This window comes from Cetorhinus maximus, chromosome 7, assembly GCF_964194155.1.
Source record: "Cetorhinus maximus chromosome 7, sCetMax3.hap1.1, whole genome shotgun sequence".
Classification (NCBI taxonomy): domain Eukaryota; kingdom Metazoa; phylum Chordata; class Chondrichthyes; order Lamniformes; family Cetorhinidae; genus Cetorhinus; species Cetorhinus maximus.
Genome location: NC_135885.1, coordinates 83,789,579 through 83,807,914, shown reverse-complemented (window position 1 = coordinate 83,807,914; position 18,336 = coordinate 83,789,579). Strand labels below are relative to the sequence as shown.

The 18,336-nt window shown below is 44.1% G+C and overlaps 1 protein-coding gene across 4 annotated transcripts in view; it reads right to left on the bottom strand.

Annotated features, from left to right (window-relative positions):
* The window catches only part of amotl1 (angiomotin like 1), a 148,013-nt gene that overhangs the window by 43,997 nt on the left and 85,680 nt on the right, over positions 1–18,336 (bottom strand). For all 4 annotated transcript variants that reach the window (XM_078545779.1, XM_078545780.1, XM_078545781.1 and 1 more), the window contains one exon: positions 6,935–7,027. In XM_078545779.1, the coding sequence (XP_078401905.1) occupies positions 6,935–7,027 (93 nt within the window). The remainder of the gene's footprint in view (positions 1–6,934; positions 7,028–18,336) is intronic.

The window sequence follows — 18,336 nt, the reverse complement described above, 5'->3', positions numbered from 1 at the left end:
AGGCTCCCAGCACCCCCTCCCCCCCTCCCACCTGATAACTGATCAGTGGGATCAAATGGCCCTGGTGGTCAATGCCGGTCAGGCGCCAAAGACATGGCTGCAGTACTGCAAGAAATTTAATGACCTCACACGAGTGGTTAAGGTCAGTGAATGCATCTTCACATGCCAAATCCTACCAACCGTACCACTAGCCCTACGCACTCTCCAACTGCCACATCCCCTACCAGCAATCTATATTAACCACGACTCAAACCTCGCATTCGTGTGCTTCACCTCCCCCACACACAAAGTACAGGTAGCTACACATTCATCTCTCTCAGCTTTCACATGCTGCCAGCTATTCAACTGTGTCAGGCACATCACCCAAATACTCTCACTGATACACTTCCCTCTCTTTTAAGGAGAAACTTGCAGCAGCTGCAAACTGGAGTGGGCAGGCATGGCTACATGTGCTGAATCCCTGGAGGAGATGGTGCTGGGGATAACCAGAGTGGTGGTAACCGAGGCTAGCAACATCGCTGAAGCCATGGAGGATGGAATTAGGTTCCTGCATTGTGCACCTTCTCAAATCCCACTTCGCCCTTATTCCACAACCTGTCGTGATGCACAAGCTGCAGGGCAGTGTAACCATGCACCATTGGCTTTTCCATCTCATCAGACTCTCCCCTTTGTGCACTTGTGCTTTCAGACACTGAAGAACCAATGCCCGAGGCTGAAGGCAGAGAGGGAGAATAGACATCTGAGGAAAAAATACCACCACTTAATCTGACACTCACAGAAACCAGCTCTTATACTGGCACTGCACTAACCTTAGGGAGAAAGCATAGAGCTGTGGTGAGTCATCAGGCACAAGTGGGTTGCAGCCAGGCCAGGGGAAAGGAGCACGCACGTGACAGTTTATTGGAAGACGAGGTCACAAACAAGTTCTGCTACAAGACTCGGCGTACAGGAGAATGCTGACAGGCACATGCACAGAAATGCTTTGCGCATTGGCAGGCCCGACAGAAAGCCTCTTATTACTGTTAATGAGCATGGAGAAGTCTAGTTTCAACTCAGCACAGAGATCAAGCAGAGCTTGGAGACCAATCTTTCCAGGGGAAACAGCAATCAACTCCTTGAGAACTGCAATGAAGCATCTGATGGTCGATCTGTCAGTTTCCAATGCAGCACAAGCAAAAGTCACCAAAGTCTCAGCGTTCAGTCTCCGACTGAGATCATGAAATCTCTGCTTGCTGTAATGCATGCTCAGACTTCCACAGCCATGGCTGCTGATTGTTGCGATAGCCCAGTAATCTGTCCTCCAGTACATTGCTAACTCCGTTAAGGCTCCACCTCTGAGAAATGGCAGTGCCGCCGTACAGCACAGTCCTACTGTCCTTTCTCAAGAATGCAGCATGCATTCTCCACCAATGCCCTGCTGTTGCCATTTTCCAGCTATCCCATGCCGAGGTAATGTAGTCCAAAACAAAAGCGGGGATGGAATGATGGAACTGTATAAAACACTGGTTAGGCCACAGCTGGAATTTTGTGTACAGTTCTGGTCACATTACAGGAAGGACATAATTTCTCTGGAGAGAATGTAGAGGAGATTTACAATAATGTTGCCAGGGCTTGAAAATTGCAGCAATGACGGGAGATTGGATAGGCTAGGGTTGTTTTCCTTAGAACAGAGGAGGCTAACGGATGACCTAACCGAGGTGTACAAAATTATGAGGGGCCTAGATAGGGTGACAGGAAAGGCTTGTTTCCCCTAGCTGAGGGGTCAATTACCAGGGGGCATAGATTTAAGGTGATTGGTAGAAGGATTAGAGGGGACATGAGGAAAAACATTTTCACCAAGCATGTGGTGGGCGTCTGGAATTCACTCCCTAAGTTGGTGGTTGAGGCTGAAACGCTCAACTCATTTAAAAGGTACCTGGATCTGCATCTGAAGTGCTGTAACCTGCAAGGCTATGGACCAGGTGCAGGACAGTGGGATTAAAAATGAATCCCAGCTAGTTTCTTTTTTCTCTTTCTATGGCCGGCACAGACACAATGGGCTGAATGGCCTCTTTCTGCATCACAACTTTTCTATGGTTCTGTTGAAATCAGGCCTTCTGGAGTCAAAGCTGCTCGAGGATGTTCTGCAAGGTCACCTGCAGTCTCCCCAATGAAAGTCAGAAGCCTTCCACCAGCCGTGTTACAGCCACTGAAGCAGCACTATGTCAGAGGAATAACACAGGCAAAGGCACAGAGAAGACAGGCACTAAGGAAAAGCACAAGGATGATTAGTTCAGTTTTGTATGCATTATTGAAAGTATTGTTAGATAAAGTTGGTATAAGGAAAGAAGACTTGCATTTATATAGCACCTTTCATGACCACTGGATGTCCCAAAGCGTTTTGCAGCCAATGAAGTATTTTTGAAGTGTGGTCACTGCTGTAATGTAGGAAATGTGGCAGGCAATTTGTGCACAGCAAACTCCCACAAATAGCAATATGATGATGGCCAGATAATCTGTTTTTGTAATGTTGATTATGAGATAAATATAGGTCAGGGGATCTTTACGTCATTCTGTAAGAACAGATGGGGCCTTGGTTTAATGTCTCAGCTGAAAGACGGCACCTCTGCAGTGCAGCATTCCCTCAGTACAGCACTGGAGAAGCCATGATTTTTGTGCTCAAGCCTCTGGAGTGAGACTGGAATCCCCAACTTTCTAACTCCGAGACAACTGAACCATGGCTGACATTCTACAGAATGGTCATTTTGTGATGGCTTTTATTTCAGGACTGTAGCCAAGAGGACGGTCACCATGATGGTCTGGAATAGAGAGATGGTAAGGTGCGAAATTGTTGAGTAATGGGGATCTAGAGTTTCATTCAGGGGAACCAAAGTCTGATTGTGCGTCGTTGGATAGCCTGCCCTGACCGTGGATGTGCTGGCCACCTCCTCCCCACCTCCTGGGGTGGCCACTGAAGCCACGGTGGCAGCTGCTGTACCCCCATGAAGGGCAGGTTGAGAAGGATGCAGCAAACCACCAATCAGGACACCTGTTCTGTACTAGAGGGTTCCTCTCGATTGGTTTAGGCAGCAGAACCATTGCTTCAGCACTGTGATGGTCCACTCGATGATGATCTCATTGAAACACAGCTCTTATTTCATGAGAACTGGCCACATGTGTGTGGTCAGACAAGTGGATAGCCCTTGTTGCTGAGCAGCCACCATCTGGTTTGATGTGGTTGCTAGACGATTATTGGAACTGCAGACTGGCGCAGGATGAAAGCATTGTGACTACTGCCAGGATAGCAGGCATTCACCAACATGATGTTCTGGACATGGTCGCACACCAACTGTATAACTGTATGTTGAGCGTATGGTACTTCTTGTGATTTCAGTATATCTTCCCATTGAGATGTGGTGCCTGCAAAGCTGCATGCATGTAGTCAATAGCTCCCTGCACCATGAGGAAGCTGGCTATTCCGGTAAAGCCACGTGGCCACGCCGCCTGTTTCTCTCTATTTAGAGAGAAAAAAACTGAAGTCCTCTCTTCTAGCATACAGGGGTTCTGTGACTTGCCAGGTGTGGTAATACCTTTGAGATATGTTGGCAATGTTACGTGTTCCAGTGTGGAAAGATCCACTGGTGTAAAAATTCAGGGACATGGCTACTTTAACAGCCACTGACAATACCACAATTGTATGGACCTGATTACAAGAGGTGTCACAGTTCAGAGATCACGTCCTTGGTAAAGTGCAGCCAGCGAACACACTTCACCTGGCTTTAGATGGAGGTGGAAGTGCACCCTGAAAACCTTAGGTGGGCAAGGCCTCCTGCTGACAGCCCTTCTCCCTCTGCGAGCAGCTTGTTTTCTCTGTTGCCTCTGCTTCATATCCCGCTGAAGCTGTAGCCCAAGGGGAACTGCAAATTTATGCCCTCTGATTATTGTTTTTGCCCCACTTTCCCCATTTAATGCAGGTAGCTTGATTTTTTAATTTTAACTTACTAAAGGAAATCCCCGAAACCCAGATCTCAATTTGCTCACAATTCCATTTAGCCTTCTGTTCATCTTTGTTTCCATAAAGGAAACAGGTTCAGAGAGGCCAACAGACAGGGTAGAGAAACAGGGCTGGCAAGCTGCCAAACCAGAGCATCTTCAGACAGCAACAAATGGCATTTCTCGTGGTCCAGGTTAGAGTGTGATGCTTGAAGCTCACTATGTGCTGTGTTTATTTAAAGTATGCAAAACTCCTGGCATGGGTAATCCAGCGAGAAACTGTAGATCTTTAACCGGCAATGCAGCTGCTGTTGGCATGCCCAACATGTGCTCCATCCAAACTTAATTCAAGGGAATGTGCTAATATAGAATTGGACACACTATTTCTGACCATTTAGTTATGGAAATGAAGCTGCTATCACACATTGCAAGATTCTCATTTTACTCAACATATTCAGGTCTAATGGTGGATTTACTGTTAGGATTCAGAGTCCTAGAAGTTTGATTAATAAATTCTAACTCTGCCAGTTTCTAAGGAAAGAAATGGTTAGAATTAAAGAAAAATCTTAATTTGGCATGGTTGCATCGGATTTATTTTTATACATATGTGACATTACATCATGGCCTATGTTTGGTTTAAGGTGTAAACTGAGTCCAGACTAGACCATAATGTAATGTCATAATATGTTGTTTATTTTTAATTAGCTGCAGTCAACATCACAGCTTCCTTTCAATGTAGGGTATTTTTATGCAAAGTTGCTCCTCCTGACATCTTGTATCAAGTTTCTGATCACTTGATATCAGAAAAAATCCAATAGCAAAGCAATCCACATTGAAAAACAAAAAAAAGTAATGTGCAGGTTTGAGAAAACATTCAACGAAAGATTTAAGCAGTATACTGTTGGTGCAAAGCAATTCTTACAGATTTTTGTGTTCGCTAATAGTTTTTCTGTGTAAAAATTAAAATGGTAAGACAGAAATTAGAGATATTACTACAACTGATCAAGGATATTTATAAAATGTGTTTACTGCTCCATGCCTTAAGCATATGTTATCACTTACAAAAGCAAATTCTTGAAAATTCATGACATATAACACATGGTCAATTTCTGCTGTGGATGGTTATACAATTAATCTGTAAACTGGAATGACCCAACTGGCCCTGTAATTTGCGAAAACTTAAATGTGGGTCCTGATGCACTTTCCCATTTAAAATAACGTTGCTGTGTCTAGCTGAAGGTACAGCCCAAAAGTCATACAGGGCTAAAGTGTCCTCCCCTTTACTGCCTGTTTTTGGCAAGTAGCACGGCAGGCTGGATTGGGAAATTGGCCACAATGTAGCTCTGCTGGCACTCTAGTTGTTGCCATTTCTGGGATATTCTTCCAAAAATAGAGGATGTAGAATATCCTTACCCATATTTAGGGATTATATGATATTGTGAAATGTGCTATGTAATTTCAATGTCCTTCTTCCTACATTCTACCTTTGTTGGTTGACAGAATAAAAGGTTGGAAGTTTTGAGGAATAAAATGAATACAATGTGATCATCACTTTTATGAACTAGGATAAAACGGTTGAGAGTCACTGTAGAATTTTGTGAAGCATCAGATTCCTTTCCCTTTGATGTGATTTCATATTTTGTAATGGAAAACACTGCAATTGGTCACATTCATAAGAGGCTCAGCAGAGCCTGTAAATCAATTAGAAGCCAAGCAGGTCACAGCCTTAAATACAAAGTGAGGGACTCGCATTCTCTGAAGAGCTTCAAATGAACCTCTGTACAAACCCTCCTGGCAATGAATACAATAATATAGGTTTACTGTGAAACTGTTGGAATTGTTCCTTTTTGAAAAAACATATATTTATAAAGTTATTACTTTTATTTTCCCACAGGCACTGCTCAGAGATAGACAATATTTCTAGCTGAAAAGGAATGAAGCCCTAATCTATGGCCATCCATCAATATCACATTGGCATCATGAAAAGAAACCTGTATAGGCCAATCCCAATCTTAAACAGTCTCCTAAATAAATTGAATATTTTGTTCTCAGGCAGGACACTGTCCTAACACCTTAGCTGAGAATTGAGAATACTTGCTGATGGCCTTAGCAATGGGCAGTGGATGTGTTGATACTCATTTTCCCTTGTTCCAAAATTTCATAGACTCCAGTCTCTTAGGTTCTTTAATTCTTTCATTCTAAATGTTTAGGCTGAAAAACATGGTCTTTCCATCCAAATCACATGCACCAGACAACTGTCCACTCAGCTAACCACACTGCAGACTTCACTCGCACTCAATACACGACCTAATGCGGATTACAAAAAATGGCATTGCATTAGAATTGTTTACTGTAAATTGCATCCATCTGGGCAGCACAAATAACTGTGTAACTTGGCAGCCTGTCGGGACTAGACAGAAATTAGGCACGTTATTAAAATAAATTCAAAGGAATTCAAAGTCCCTCCATTCCAATCAGAAAGTAAAAAAAAAAATACACATATTCAGACTTGCGAGCCTTAAATGAGAAGAAAAATGTTGTGAGCGCAAGGAAAATAGAAGGAATTTGAATCTGACTGAGGAAAGGAAGAACTGCCTCTGGAAATGCACTGACTGAATTTTAACCTTTTACATTTTGTTCAAGGAAATGTTGAATTACTTGTCCTTTGTACAAAAAATATTACAATGAAACAAACAGCTCAGCCTCTCTATTTGCCCTTACATATTGTTACAAATAGAGTGAAAAATAGTAAATATAATATTCACTGCCAATTCACCTTAAAACAAAAATCACACTTTGCAGAGATTGGTTTAGATCCACCCTACCAAAGGACATCATTTTCTGCAGTGAAAGCAAATTTTCACCATTTTGTTAATTTCATTTTTTTACTGTAATGCACATAACATCCCCACCCTCATATTTCATAAAACTATTTCTAGGAATTGTGGTCTGTAGTACTTACTCTGTGTCGTATAATGGTCCTCTGTTGTCATGTTATATTCAGTACCATCGTACTCCTTGCTGGCCAACTGTTTATTGGCAGTCTCTAAGCGATCTACAAGAAATAGGAAATCCTTTTATTTCGAATATGTTGAAATGTCATTTATGCTAGGATGTTACACAAGCTGACCTAGGTAAACCAAATTCAATTCTGCTTTACAGAATTGCACTAAAATTTCAAAACAGTACTGTCATGGCTTGTGAATGCAACTTCCAAAAAATCCAAGTGACTAATGATTTTCAGGCCAAATTTCAGATAACAATTGCTCATTAACTTTTCACCCAGAGGCTGGAGTCCTGTTTCCACCCCACCTACTCTTGGCCACGCAGATGAAAGAAAGACTTGCATTTGCATAGCACCTCTCACAGCTTCAGGATGCCTCAAAGAGTTTTACAACCAATTACCTATTTTTGAAGTGTGGTCACAGTTGTAATGTAGGGAACACAGCAGTCAATTTACACATAGCAAGATCCCACAAACAGCAATGTGGTAATAACCAGATAATGTGTTAGGAACAAGAGATGGTTGTATGTGTATTTGGTGTGTTAGGAATAAGGTATATCTAAGTTTAATTTTATATTTCTGTATTTTGTGGGTTAAAAGGATGAAACCTGAGTTTTAGAGTTACTTTAAGAGATGCCTGCATTTTTAATAAGTTTTATGGCCCTTGAAGTGGGGAGCTGTGTTAACAAAGTCGGGGCTGGGTAGTGGTTTAGGGAAGTTAAAACAAAATAGGAAAAAACCTGTGCTGTTGCCTAGCAACAGTGGTCCAAAGAGGGAGCCCAATCCCCGCCACCCCACCCCCCGCCAACAGAGACAGAGAAACCAAAAGCAGTTTGAGTTCAATTGGTCAGTGTGCTCTAAAGTTGAAAAGAAGTTGCCAGCAGAAGCAACATAGGAGAGGGACAAATAGCAAGTCCCAAATTAAAATTGAAATCAGCTGCCATGAGAAGCTAGACAAAGGGGGAGCTGCAGGAAGCAGGTTTCCCCAAAGAACAGAAGAGGGGGCCCAAGAAGATCTTCTAGTCAGAGGGAACAGGAATCTGGAAAAGGTCCTGTTAAGTGAAGTTAAGGGTAAGGAGCAGAGAAAGGTTCCAGGCTTGAAGGGAGAAAGCTGCTGGGTGCAGACTTAAAGCAATATAGGCTTGCAAGAAGCCAGAAGATCCAAGGAGACAGCCAAAAGTCTGAAACTCTTTACTGTGGGCATGTGAAGCAGTGGTGTTCTGTTGGCACGGCTGAGCATTTGAGCGAGAGTGGGTAGGAGGAAGCTTGAATGCAAGTGGCAATCCAGGGTACATTGGAAGGAGAGTTTGAAACCCTGGAGGTGGACCCTTGTGGAAGGCATCTGAGAAAAAGCGTCGGTTTGGGAGAAGATTCCAAAGTGAGTTGTTCAAGAGATTGGAAACCCTCGTGTGAAAGAGTTCAGTGAGACTGGTTGCCTCACGGTGTGACAAGTGTCTGGGGGTGGGGCGGGGGGGGGGGGGGGAGTTGAAGATACACCCATTGCATCTGTTTAGGGTGGGATCTAGTCACTTGGTTTCAGAGTGTGGTGTGTCTGAGCTTAGGTCACCTATTGGTTTACATGGACTGTGTACTTATTATGATCATGAGAGTATAAGAAGCTTTTGTAACTGGTGTTATCCTTATGAATCTGTAAAGGGATAGTTGTGGGTGAAGGAGTATTGTAATATAGTTCATCTTTTTTGTTTAATAAATGTTTCATTCTTTTGTTAAAAGTTCATCAGCTGACTCCTGTGACTCTGTTCAGCAGCCACTCTTCACATTTCTGAACAAAAAGTAAAAGATAGGATCTATCAAGCCAGGTTCCACCCTGGAATCTGACTTATCCAGTAGTAACATTAGCTGAGATCATAACAAATGTTTTAGTTAGTGTTGACTGAGGAGTGTTGTTGGCCAGGACAAAACCAGCGTGAATGCGGGGAAGCTTCAAAAAGTGATGTCAGCACAAAGATGAGAGCTGATTGGTGAGTAGTGGTAAGTGTTCTTCTCCAGTTTAAAATAGATTAAGCTAAGGAAAGGTAAGAGTTCTAGTTTTGATTTAAAGTACATAAATAATTAAACTTTTTTTTTAAAACTGTATTTAACTTAAAGAGTTTTACATTTAGCTAGAGGCATGGCAGGGCAGCTCAGTCACATGTTATGTACCGCCTGCAACATGTGAAAAGTCCTAGACGCTCCTTACACTCTGACCAACTACATGTGCAGCAAGTGCCACCAGCTGCAGCTACTTGAGCTCCGAGTTTCGGAGCTCGAGCAGCGGCTGGAGACACTGAGGTGCATCCGCGAGGCTGAGAGTTTTATGGATAGCATGATTTTCGATGTACTCACCCCACAGCTTATGGAAGTGCAGACAGAGAGGGAATAGGTGACCGTCAGTGAGAAGAAAGGTGTCAGGTAGGTAGTCAGGAAATCCCCACGGTGCATCTCGCTCAAGAACCGTTTTTCTGTGCTGGAAAATGGTGAGAGTGACGGTTCCCCTGGGAAGTGTAGCCACGCTCCTGGTACTGAGTGGATCAGCTTCACGGGGGATTGGGGGGGGGGGGGGGGGGAGGAAAAAGAGGGGAAGAGCAATAGTGGTAGGAGACTCGATAGTAAGGGGAACAGACAGGCGTTTCTGTGGCCGTAGACGTGACTCCAGGATGGTATGTTGCCTCCCTGGTGCCAGGGTCAAGGATGTCAATGAACGGCACGGCTGCAGGGCATTCTAAAGTGGGAGGGCAAACAGAGAGATTGTGGTACATATTGGTACCAACAACATAGGCAGAGATAGGGATGAGGTCCCGCAAGCAGAATTTAGGGAGCTAGGAAGCAGATTAAAAAACAGGACCTCAAAAGGTAATAATCTCTGGATTACTTCCGGTATCACGTGTTAGTCCAGATGAATGCGTGGCTGGAGAGATGGCGCAGGAAGGAGGGCTTTAGATTTCTGGGATGTTGGGACCGTTTCTGGGGGCGGTGGGACCTGTACAAGCTGGACGGGTTGCACCTGAACCGGAACGGACCAACATCCTTGCGGGGAGGTTTGCTACTGCTGTTGGGGAGGGTTTAAACTAACTTGGCAGGGGGTGGGATCCTGAGAGGAGGTTCAGCAGGGGGAGATGCACAGCCAAAATTAGAAGAGAGAGCAAGTGAGTCTGGAAGGCATAGAAATTATAGGCCAGCTAAGGCACAAGGGAGTTTGGCAAGTCTGGATGGTATTTATTATAATGCAAGGAGTCTGACGAATAAGCCAGATAAGTTGATGGCACAAATTTAACACATGGAAGTATCATGTCATTGCTGTCACAGAGACATGGTTGAGAGAGGGGCAGGATTGGCAGCTCAATATTCCAGGATATAGGGTCTTCAGGTGAGACAGGGGAGGGGGGAAAAGAAGTGGGGGTATCACAAAAATTATCAAGGAATCAATTAGAGCAGTAAGGAGGGATGACATCTTAGAAGGCTCCTCAAATGAAGCCATATTGAAAGAACTTAAAAACAGAAAAAGGAGCAATCACATTGCTGGGAGTGTACTATAGGCCCCCAAACAGTCAGAGAGAAATAGAAGAGGAGATATGTAGGCAAATTTCAGGGAAGTGTAAAAATAATAGGGTAGTAAATTGGTGGATTTCAACTTCCCCAACATTAACTGGGTTAGTCATAGTGTGATAGGTCTAGAGGGAGCAAAATAATTGAAATGCATCCAAGAGAGCTTTTTAAGCCAGTATACAGAAGGTCCTACAAGAGAGGGGGCGGTCCTGGACTTAACTTTAGGGAATGAAGCCAGACAAGTGGTAGAGGTATCAGTGGGGAAGCATTTTGCAGATAGTGATCATAACTCCATTAGATTCAAGGTTGTTATGGAAAAGGACTAGGATGGGCCAGAAATCAGAGTTCTAAATTGGGAAAGGCCGATTTTTAGAAGGTCATATATGATTTGGCCAGAGTGGACTGGGAGCAGCTACTTTTGGGTAAATCTGAGTTGAAGCAGTGAGACTCATTCAAGGAGGAAATAGGGAGAATACAGGGCCAACATATTCCAGTAAAGATAAACGGCGGGACCAACAAATCCAGGGAACCCTGGATGTCGAGAGATATACAGGATTGGATAAAGAGAAAAAGGGAGGCTTATGGCAGATACTGAGGGCTCAAAACAGCAGAAGCTCAAGAGGAGTATAGAATGTGTAGAGGGGAAACTTAAAAAGGAAATTAGGAGAGCAAAAAGGGGGCATGAAAAAACATTGGCAGGTAAAATAGAGAAAAATCCAAAGTTATTTTACAAGTACATTAAGAGTAAGAGGGTAATTAGGGAAAGAGTAGGGCCCATTAAGGACCATAGTGGTAATTTGGGTGTGGAACCGGAAGACGCAGGTAGGGTCCTAAATGAATACTTTGTGTCGGTGTTCACTAGTGAGAGGGACGATGTGGGTATGGAAATCAGGCAGAAGGACTGTGATATAATTGAAAAAATTAGCATTGAAAGGGAGGAGGTTCTAAGGGTCTGGCAGGCTTAAAAGTAAATAAATCTCCAGGCCCGGATGGAATGTATCCCAGGCTGTTGAGTGAGGCAAGGGAGGAGATAGCAGGTGCGCTGGCAATAATTTTCAATACCTCTGTCCACAGGAGAGGTGCCAGAGGACTGGAGGACAGCCAATGTGATAGCGTTATTCAAGAAGGGAAGAAGGGATAAACCGGAGATCTACAGGCCAGTCAGTCAAACCTCATTGGTGGGGAAACTATAGGAAGCAATGCTGAGGGACAGAATTAATCTACACTTGGAGGGGCAGGGATTAATCAAAGGACAGTCAGCATGAGTTTGTTAAGGGGAGGTCATGTCTGACCAATTTGATTGAATTTTTCGAAGAGGCGACAGGTGTGTAGGACAATGCATTGGACATAGTCTACTTGGACCTCAGCAATGCTTTTGATAAGGTCTTGCATGGGAGACTGATAATGAAGATGAGAGCCCATGAGGTCCAAGGCAATTTGGCAAATTGGATCCAGAATTAGCTGAGTGGCAGGAAGCAGAGGGTGATGGTCGAGGGGTGTTTTTGTGACTGGATGCCTGTGTCCAGTGGGGTTCCACAGGGATCGGTGTTGGGTCCCTTGCTGTTTGTGGTATATATAAGTGATTTAGATTTGAATGTAGGAGGGTTGATCAGTAAGTTCGCGGATGACATGAAAACTGGTGGGGTGGTAAATAATGTGGAGGATAGTCTTAGATTATAGGAGGATACAGATGGGCTGATCAGTGGCAAATGGAATTTAATCCAGATAAGTGTGAGGTGACGCACTCGGGCAGGACAAACAAGGCACGGGAATACACGATGAATGGTAGGACCCTGGGATCAGAGGGACCTTGGTGTGCATGTCCACCGGTCCCTTAAGGTAGCAGGACAGGTAAATAAGGTGGTTAAGAAGGCATATGGGATACTTGTCTTTATTAGCCGAGGTATAGAGTATAAGAGCAGGGAGGTTATGCTGGAACTGTATAAAATGCTGGTTAGGCCACAGGTAGAGTATTGCGTGCAGTTATTGACTGGAGTTATTTTCCCTGGAGCAGAGGAGATTGAGGGGATATATGAATGAGGTGTATAAAATTATGAGGGGCATAGACAGGGTAGACAGGAAGGAACTTTTCCCCTTGGTGGAGGATCAATAACCAGGGGGCATAGATTTAAGGTAAAGGGCAGGTGGTTTAGAGGGGATGTGAGGAAGAATTTTTTCACCCAGAGAGTGGTGAGAATCTGGAGTTCACTGCCTGAAAGGGTGGCAGAGGCAGAAACCTTCATAATATTTAAGAAGTATTTGGACGTGCACTTGTGATGCCATGGCATACAAGGCTATGGACCTAGTGCTGGAAAATGGAATTAGAATAGTTAGGTACTTGTTTGACTGGCGCAGACTCGATGGGTCAAAGGGCCTTTTTCTGTGCTGTAGACCCTATGACTGTATGACACCCGTGCTCTTTTTGGAAAAATGCCTTGGGACCTTTACCCTACTAGAGGGGGCAGACATGGCTCGGTTTATCATCTCATCTGAAAGGTGGAACCTCAGATAGTGCAGCAGCTCCTCAGTAATGCACTGAAGTGCCAGAGTTGATTACGCGCTCAAATATCTGAAGTGGGGCTTGTACTCACAACCCTCTGATACCGAGGCAAGAGCACTATAAATGTGCTATGGAATGTGAGACACATGGAATATGACACAATATAAAAGCTAACTTCTTAGACTATAGGAAATGTTCCTCCTGTCAGTCTAATACAATGCAGGCACATTAATATAGTTTGGTATCTAATCTATCACATCCCCTGGGGAATCCATCAAGATTTAATAAAAGTGACCTTTGGGACTAAAATCTGTTTGAAGTCATGTTGCCTGTTTGAATAGAGAAGTACATGCTGGGTAAAATGGTAACCACTTGCTCATATTTGATAATTGAAGTTGGAGTGTTTTCTAGTGTCAACAGCTGTATGTTGTAAAAATCCAGATTAAATATCTGTTGTAGCTGAATAGTTAGTCACAAACTGTATTTGTGATGGAAAACATGACAGTAGGTCGGGTTTCCTAGATGGTGAGATGCCAACATCTGATCATCCGTTTCTCACAAAATAAAATGGGACAGGTTACCTTTGTGCTGCAATGGCAGTGGACTTTCTGCCTCCTCCATGACTGTGTCCATGAAACCAGCTGATTTATTGACACAGAGAAATTTAAATAATTTGAGCAGACAGCAGGGATTTTTATGGTACCAACCATCTCAGGTGAGGTGGAACTGCCAACTTTGCTGCTGGTTGAAGATCTCAAAGTATTTTTTTCTCCATGATCAAAGCAGCCCTTTAAAATTCAATCCCTCCTCTCTAACCCTGCCACACTGGCCCATAACATTGCTGAAAGCCTGGAAACCGCCTGCCTCCCTCTGATGCCCACACATAAGGATGAAGGAATTTCTGGAATTGCAGCTTGCAGTAGATCCAGGAATTAAATAATGTGCAGTTCCAACAGGCTCCTTTTGGAATGCAACAGTTAGTCAACCGAGGAGAAGCATGAGGCTAATTTAAAAGGACCCAGAAATTGCTTGCTGCCACCAAGAGCAAACAGGACTGTAAATGTGGGATTGCATTAAAGTGTATGCAGATAGCATTTTTCACAAGATTTTGAAGTTGCTTTGCTCAGGTGACATAAATGGGAATTATCTCCATCAAGAGGAGATTGCTAAGTCCTGAGAACAATGCATCTGGTGAGATGAGGATGGCATTTTTGTGCTGTGATGCAAAATGTAGACAGGACATTGTTCCATCTCCTATGAGGAGCAGAAATAAAGAAGAATCCTGTACATCTGAGAGGCATGACAACTCCATACTCACCATTCCCTCAATATAATTGACTGGGTGAGCATAAAACTTTTATATTCTCAAGAAGCATACCCACATCTCTTTCCTACCATATCACTGTGTATTCTCTCTGTGCCTGACACAAAATAAGAGTGTAAAGGGTAGGTGATTAAAGCTAACCCCCACCAAAAGCAATATCTCCATAGTACGGATACAGGCAAACTGGATGAAAACAGAGTTTCCACTAAGATTCCATTCTTAGTGCTTTTTCCTCTTGTAAAATAAAATCAGCACCAAAAAATGGACACAGGAGAGGGGCACAACCACCATTAGGGGGACACAAATGAGGGGTAGGCAGAGTTAGTAAAGGAAGATGAGATAGTAATGTATAGTGGGTTGGTGCAATTTTGAGACAAAGTTTATAGCTGAATCGATTACTGAGCTGTAACATTGTCAAGTGACATGCAAGAATCAACCCTTAGAAATGTAATTTCCTTTCTTTAACCAACAAGCAGAAACTCATGAACAAGAAGATATGTCCTCAGAAGAGAGGTCTGACACATCAAGCACAAGAACTCCTCCCCCAGCCTCAAAAGATCTGTCATGGCATGTTTTGTATTTCAGCAACCCAGATATACCACTTGCAAGGATACAGTTAACAAGTCAGTGGGAAGAACACAGATTGGTCTGGGAGTCAAACTAGGAGAACAAGCTGGTGCTTCATGACAGGTGGAGAAATGACTGTCCTTGGCTGAGAAGCTTGGGACTCCAATTCCAGAGGACAGATTTTCAAACAGATCATGATAAGAGAACATGAATCTCATGTGTGGGAAAGTACACACTGTTTCCAAGCAGCTGGTGCAGATTGTGGATATGTTGGCATCTGCCCACAACTGCTACACAATGGAGGAACTACACTAGGGGTCCTACAGGACGCCCTGGAGTGTATAACAGTGAAGGACATAACTGCAGCAACAGTGGGCAGAATTTAATGCTGCTGACGCAGGTCTCGCCCAGCAGTCTCAGAACCAGTGGGAAACCCATGTCACTTCTGTTCAGGAGGGTGGGGTGGAGGAGAAGAGCCCAACCAAAACTGGCTAGCGTTGGGCCTTCCCTGGGATTCAGGACCCCAGGGATGGAAATCCCAACCATCTAGAACTGCCAGCCAATTAAATGCCAACGGCTCTCCATTGTTGGCAGTGCCACCGGGAGCAGTGGTTGCTGCCAGTGGTGCTCCAGCACCTTCGCCAGGGATAGTTAGTGGATCTCTGGACTCAGATGAGAGTGAGGGCCAGATAGGGGTCATGGGAGAGGGTGCGAAGGAGATCAGAGGCACGGGCAAGGAGGTGGCTTTCAGCGGCCTCCAGCTTCCCGATGCTGGGTCTCACGGTTGGGCACCAAGTGCCTTCGAAAGGGGGAATGTAGGAAATAGGAGGCGGCGGCCATTTGGCCCCTTGGGCCTGCTCCGCCATTCAACAAGATCATGGCTGATCTTCCACCTAAACTCCATTTTCCCCGCAACATCCCCAAATCTCTTGGTGTCTTTATTATCTAGAAATCTATCAATCTCTGCCTTGAATATACTCAATGTCTGAGCCTCCACAGCCCTCTGGGGTAGGGAATTCCAAAGACTCACCATCCTGTCAGTGAAGATTCCTCCTCATCTCAGTCTTAAATAGCCTATCCCTTAATCTGAGACTGTGTCCCAGGTTCCAGACTCCCCAGCAAGGAGGAAACATTCTTCCTGCATCTACCTTGTCGTGCCCTGCAAGAATTTTGTATGTTTCAATGAGATTACCCCTCATTCTTCTAAACTCTACAGATTGCAGGCCCAGTCTCTTCAGTCCCGCCTCACAGGACAATCCCACCATCCCAGGGATCAGTCTGGTGAAGCTTTGCAGCACTCCCTCTATGGCAAGTATAATCTTCCTTAGGTAAGGAACCAAAACTGTACACAATACTCCAGGTACAGTCTCACCAAGGCCCTATACAATTGCAGCAAGACATCTTTACTCCTGTACTCAAATACTCTTTCAATAAAAGCCAACATACCATTTGTCTTTCCAATTGCTTGCTGCACTTGCATGTTAGCTTTCAGTGACTCATTAACAAGGATACACAGATCCCTTTGGACATCAACACTCCCAATCTCTCACCATTTAAGAAATACTCTGCATTTCTGTTTTTCCTACCAAAGTGGATAACTTCACATTTTTCCACATTACGTTCCATCTGCTATGTTCTTGCCCAATCACTTAGTCTGTCTAAATCCCCTTGAAGTCCCCTTGCATCCTCCTCACAGCTCATCCCCACCTGGTTTTGTGTCATTAGCAAACTTGGAAATATTACATTTGGTCCCCACATCCAAATCATTGATATATATTGTGGACAGCTGGGGCTCAAGCACTGATCCTTGCTGTACTCAGCTAGTCACAGCCTGCCAACCTGAGAATGGCCCGTTTATTCCTACTCTGTTTTCTGTCTGTTAACCAATTCTCAATCCACACCAGTACGTTACTACTATCCCACGCACTCCAATTTTGTTTGCTAACCTCTTGTGTGGGACCTTAACGAAACCCTTCTGAAAATCCAAATCCACTGGTTCCCCCTCATCTATTCTGAGTCATATCCTCAAAAAAAAATCCTAACATTATTTCCCATTCATAAAGTCAAGTTGACTCTGTCCAGTCCTACCATTATTTTTTTAGTTTCTGGTTAACTCATCCTTTAAAATAGATTCTAGCATTTTCCCTACTACTGATGTCAGGCTAACAGGTCTTTAGTTCCCTGCTTCCTCTCTCCCTCCTTTCTTAAACAGTGGGATTACATTTGCTACCTTCCAATCTGCAGGAACTGTTCCAGAATCTATAGAATTTTAGAAGATGACCACCAATGCATCCACGATCTCTACAGCCTACAGCCACCTCTTTCAACAGTCTGGGACGTAGATCATCAGGTCCGGGGGATTTATCAACTTTCAGTCCCGTTAATTTCTCCACTACTACTTTTTTTTACTAACAATAATTTCTTTCAGTTCCTCATCCCCACGAGCCCCTTGGTTCTCTTGTATTTCTGGGAGGTGTTCTGCATCTTCCTCCATGAAGACAGACATATTTCCTTATTGCCCATTGTAAATTCTCCAATCTCTGCCAGTAATGGGCCCACATTTGTCTTTGCTAATCTTTTCTTCTTAACATACCTACGGAAGCTTTTACAGTCCATTATTATGTTTCTTGCTAGTTTACTTTCATATCCCATTTTCCCTTTCTTTCACAGCAATGTGATTGACTCTTAAATGACCTTGGAGATGGTCTAGCAAGCCACTAAGTTGTATCAAACTGCTAAATAGTTCAAAAGGAATTAAACGGACCACCCTGCATCAACTAGGCACCGGAAATGACAACAGCAAACTCAGCCCTGTCGACCCTGTAATACCTCCTTAATAACATGTGGGGGATAGTGCCAAAATTAGGAGAGCTGTCTCATAGACTAGTCAAGCAACAGCCTGACATAGTCATACTCACAGAATTATACCTTACAGATAATGTCCCAGACACCGCCATGATCAACCCTGGGTATGTCCTGTCCTACCAACAGGACAGACCCACAGAGGTGGCGGCACAGTGGTATACAGTCGGGAGGGAATTACCCTGGGTGTCCTCAACATTGACTCCGGACCCCATGAAGACTCATGGCATCAGGTCGAATGTGGACAAGGAAACCTGCTGATTACCACATACCACCCACCCCCTCAGCTGATGAATCAGTGCTCCTCCATGTTGAAAACCATGGAGGAAGCAGGTGGCAAGGATGCAGAATGTACTCTGGGTGGGGGGCTTCAATACCCATTACCAAGAGTGGCTCAGTAGCACAACACAGACCGAGCTAGCCAAGTCCTAAAGAACATAGCTGCTAAACTGGGTCTGCGGGAGGTGGTGAGGGAACCAACAAGAGGGAAAAACATACTTGACCTCATCTTCACCAACCTGCCTGCTGCAGATGCATCTGTCCATGACAGTATCGGTAGGA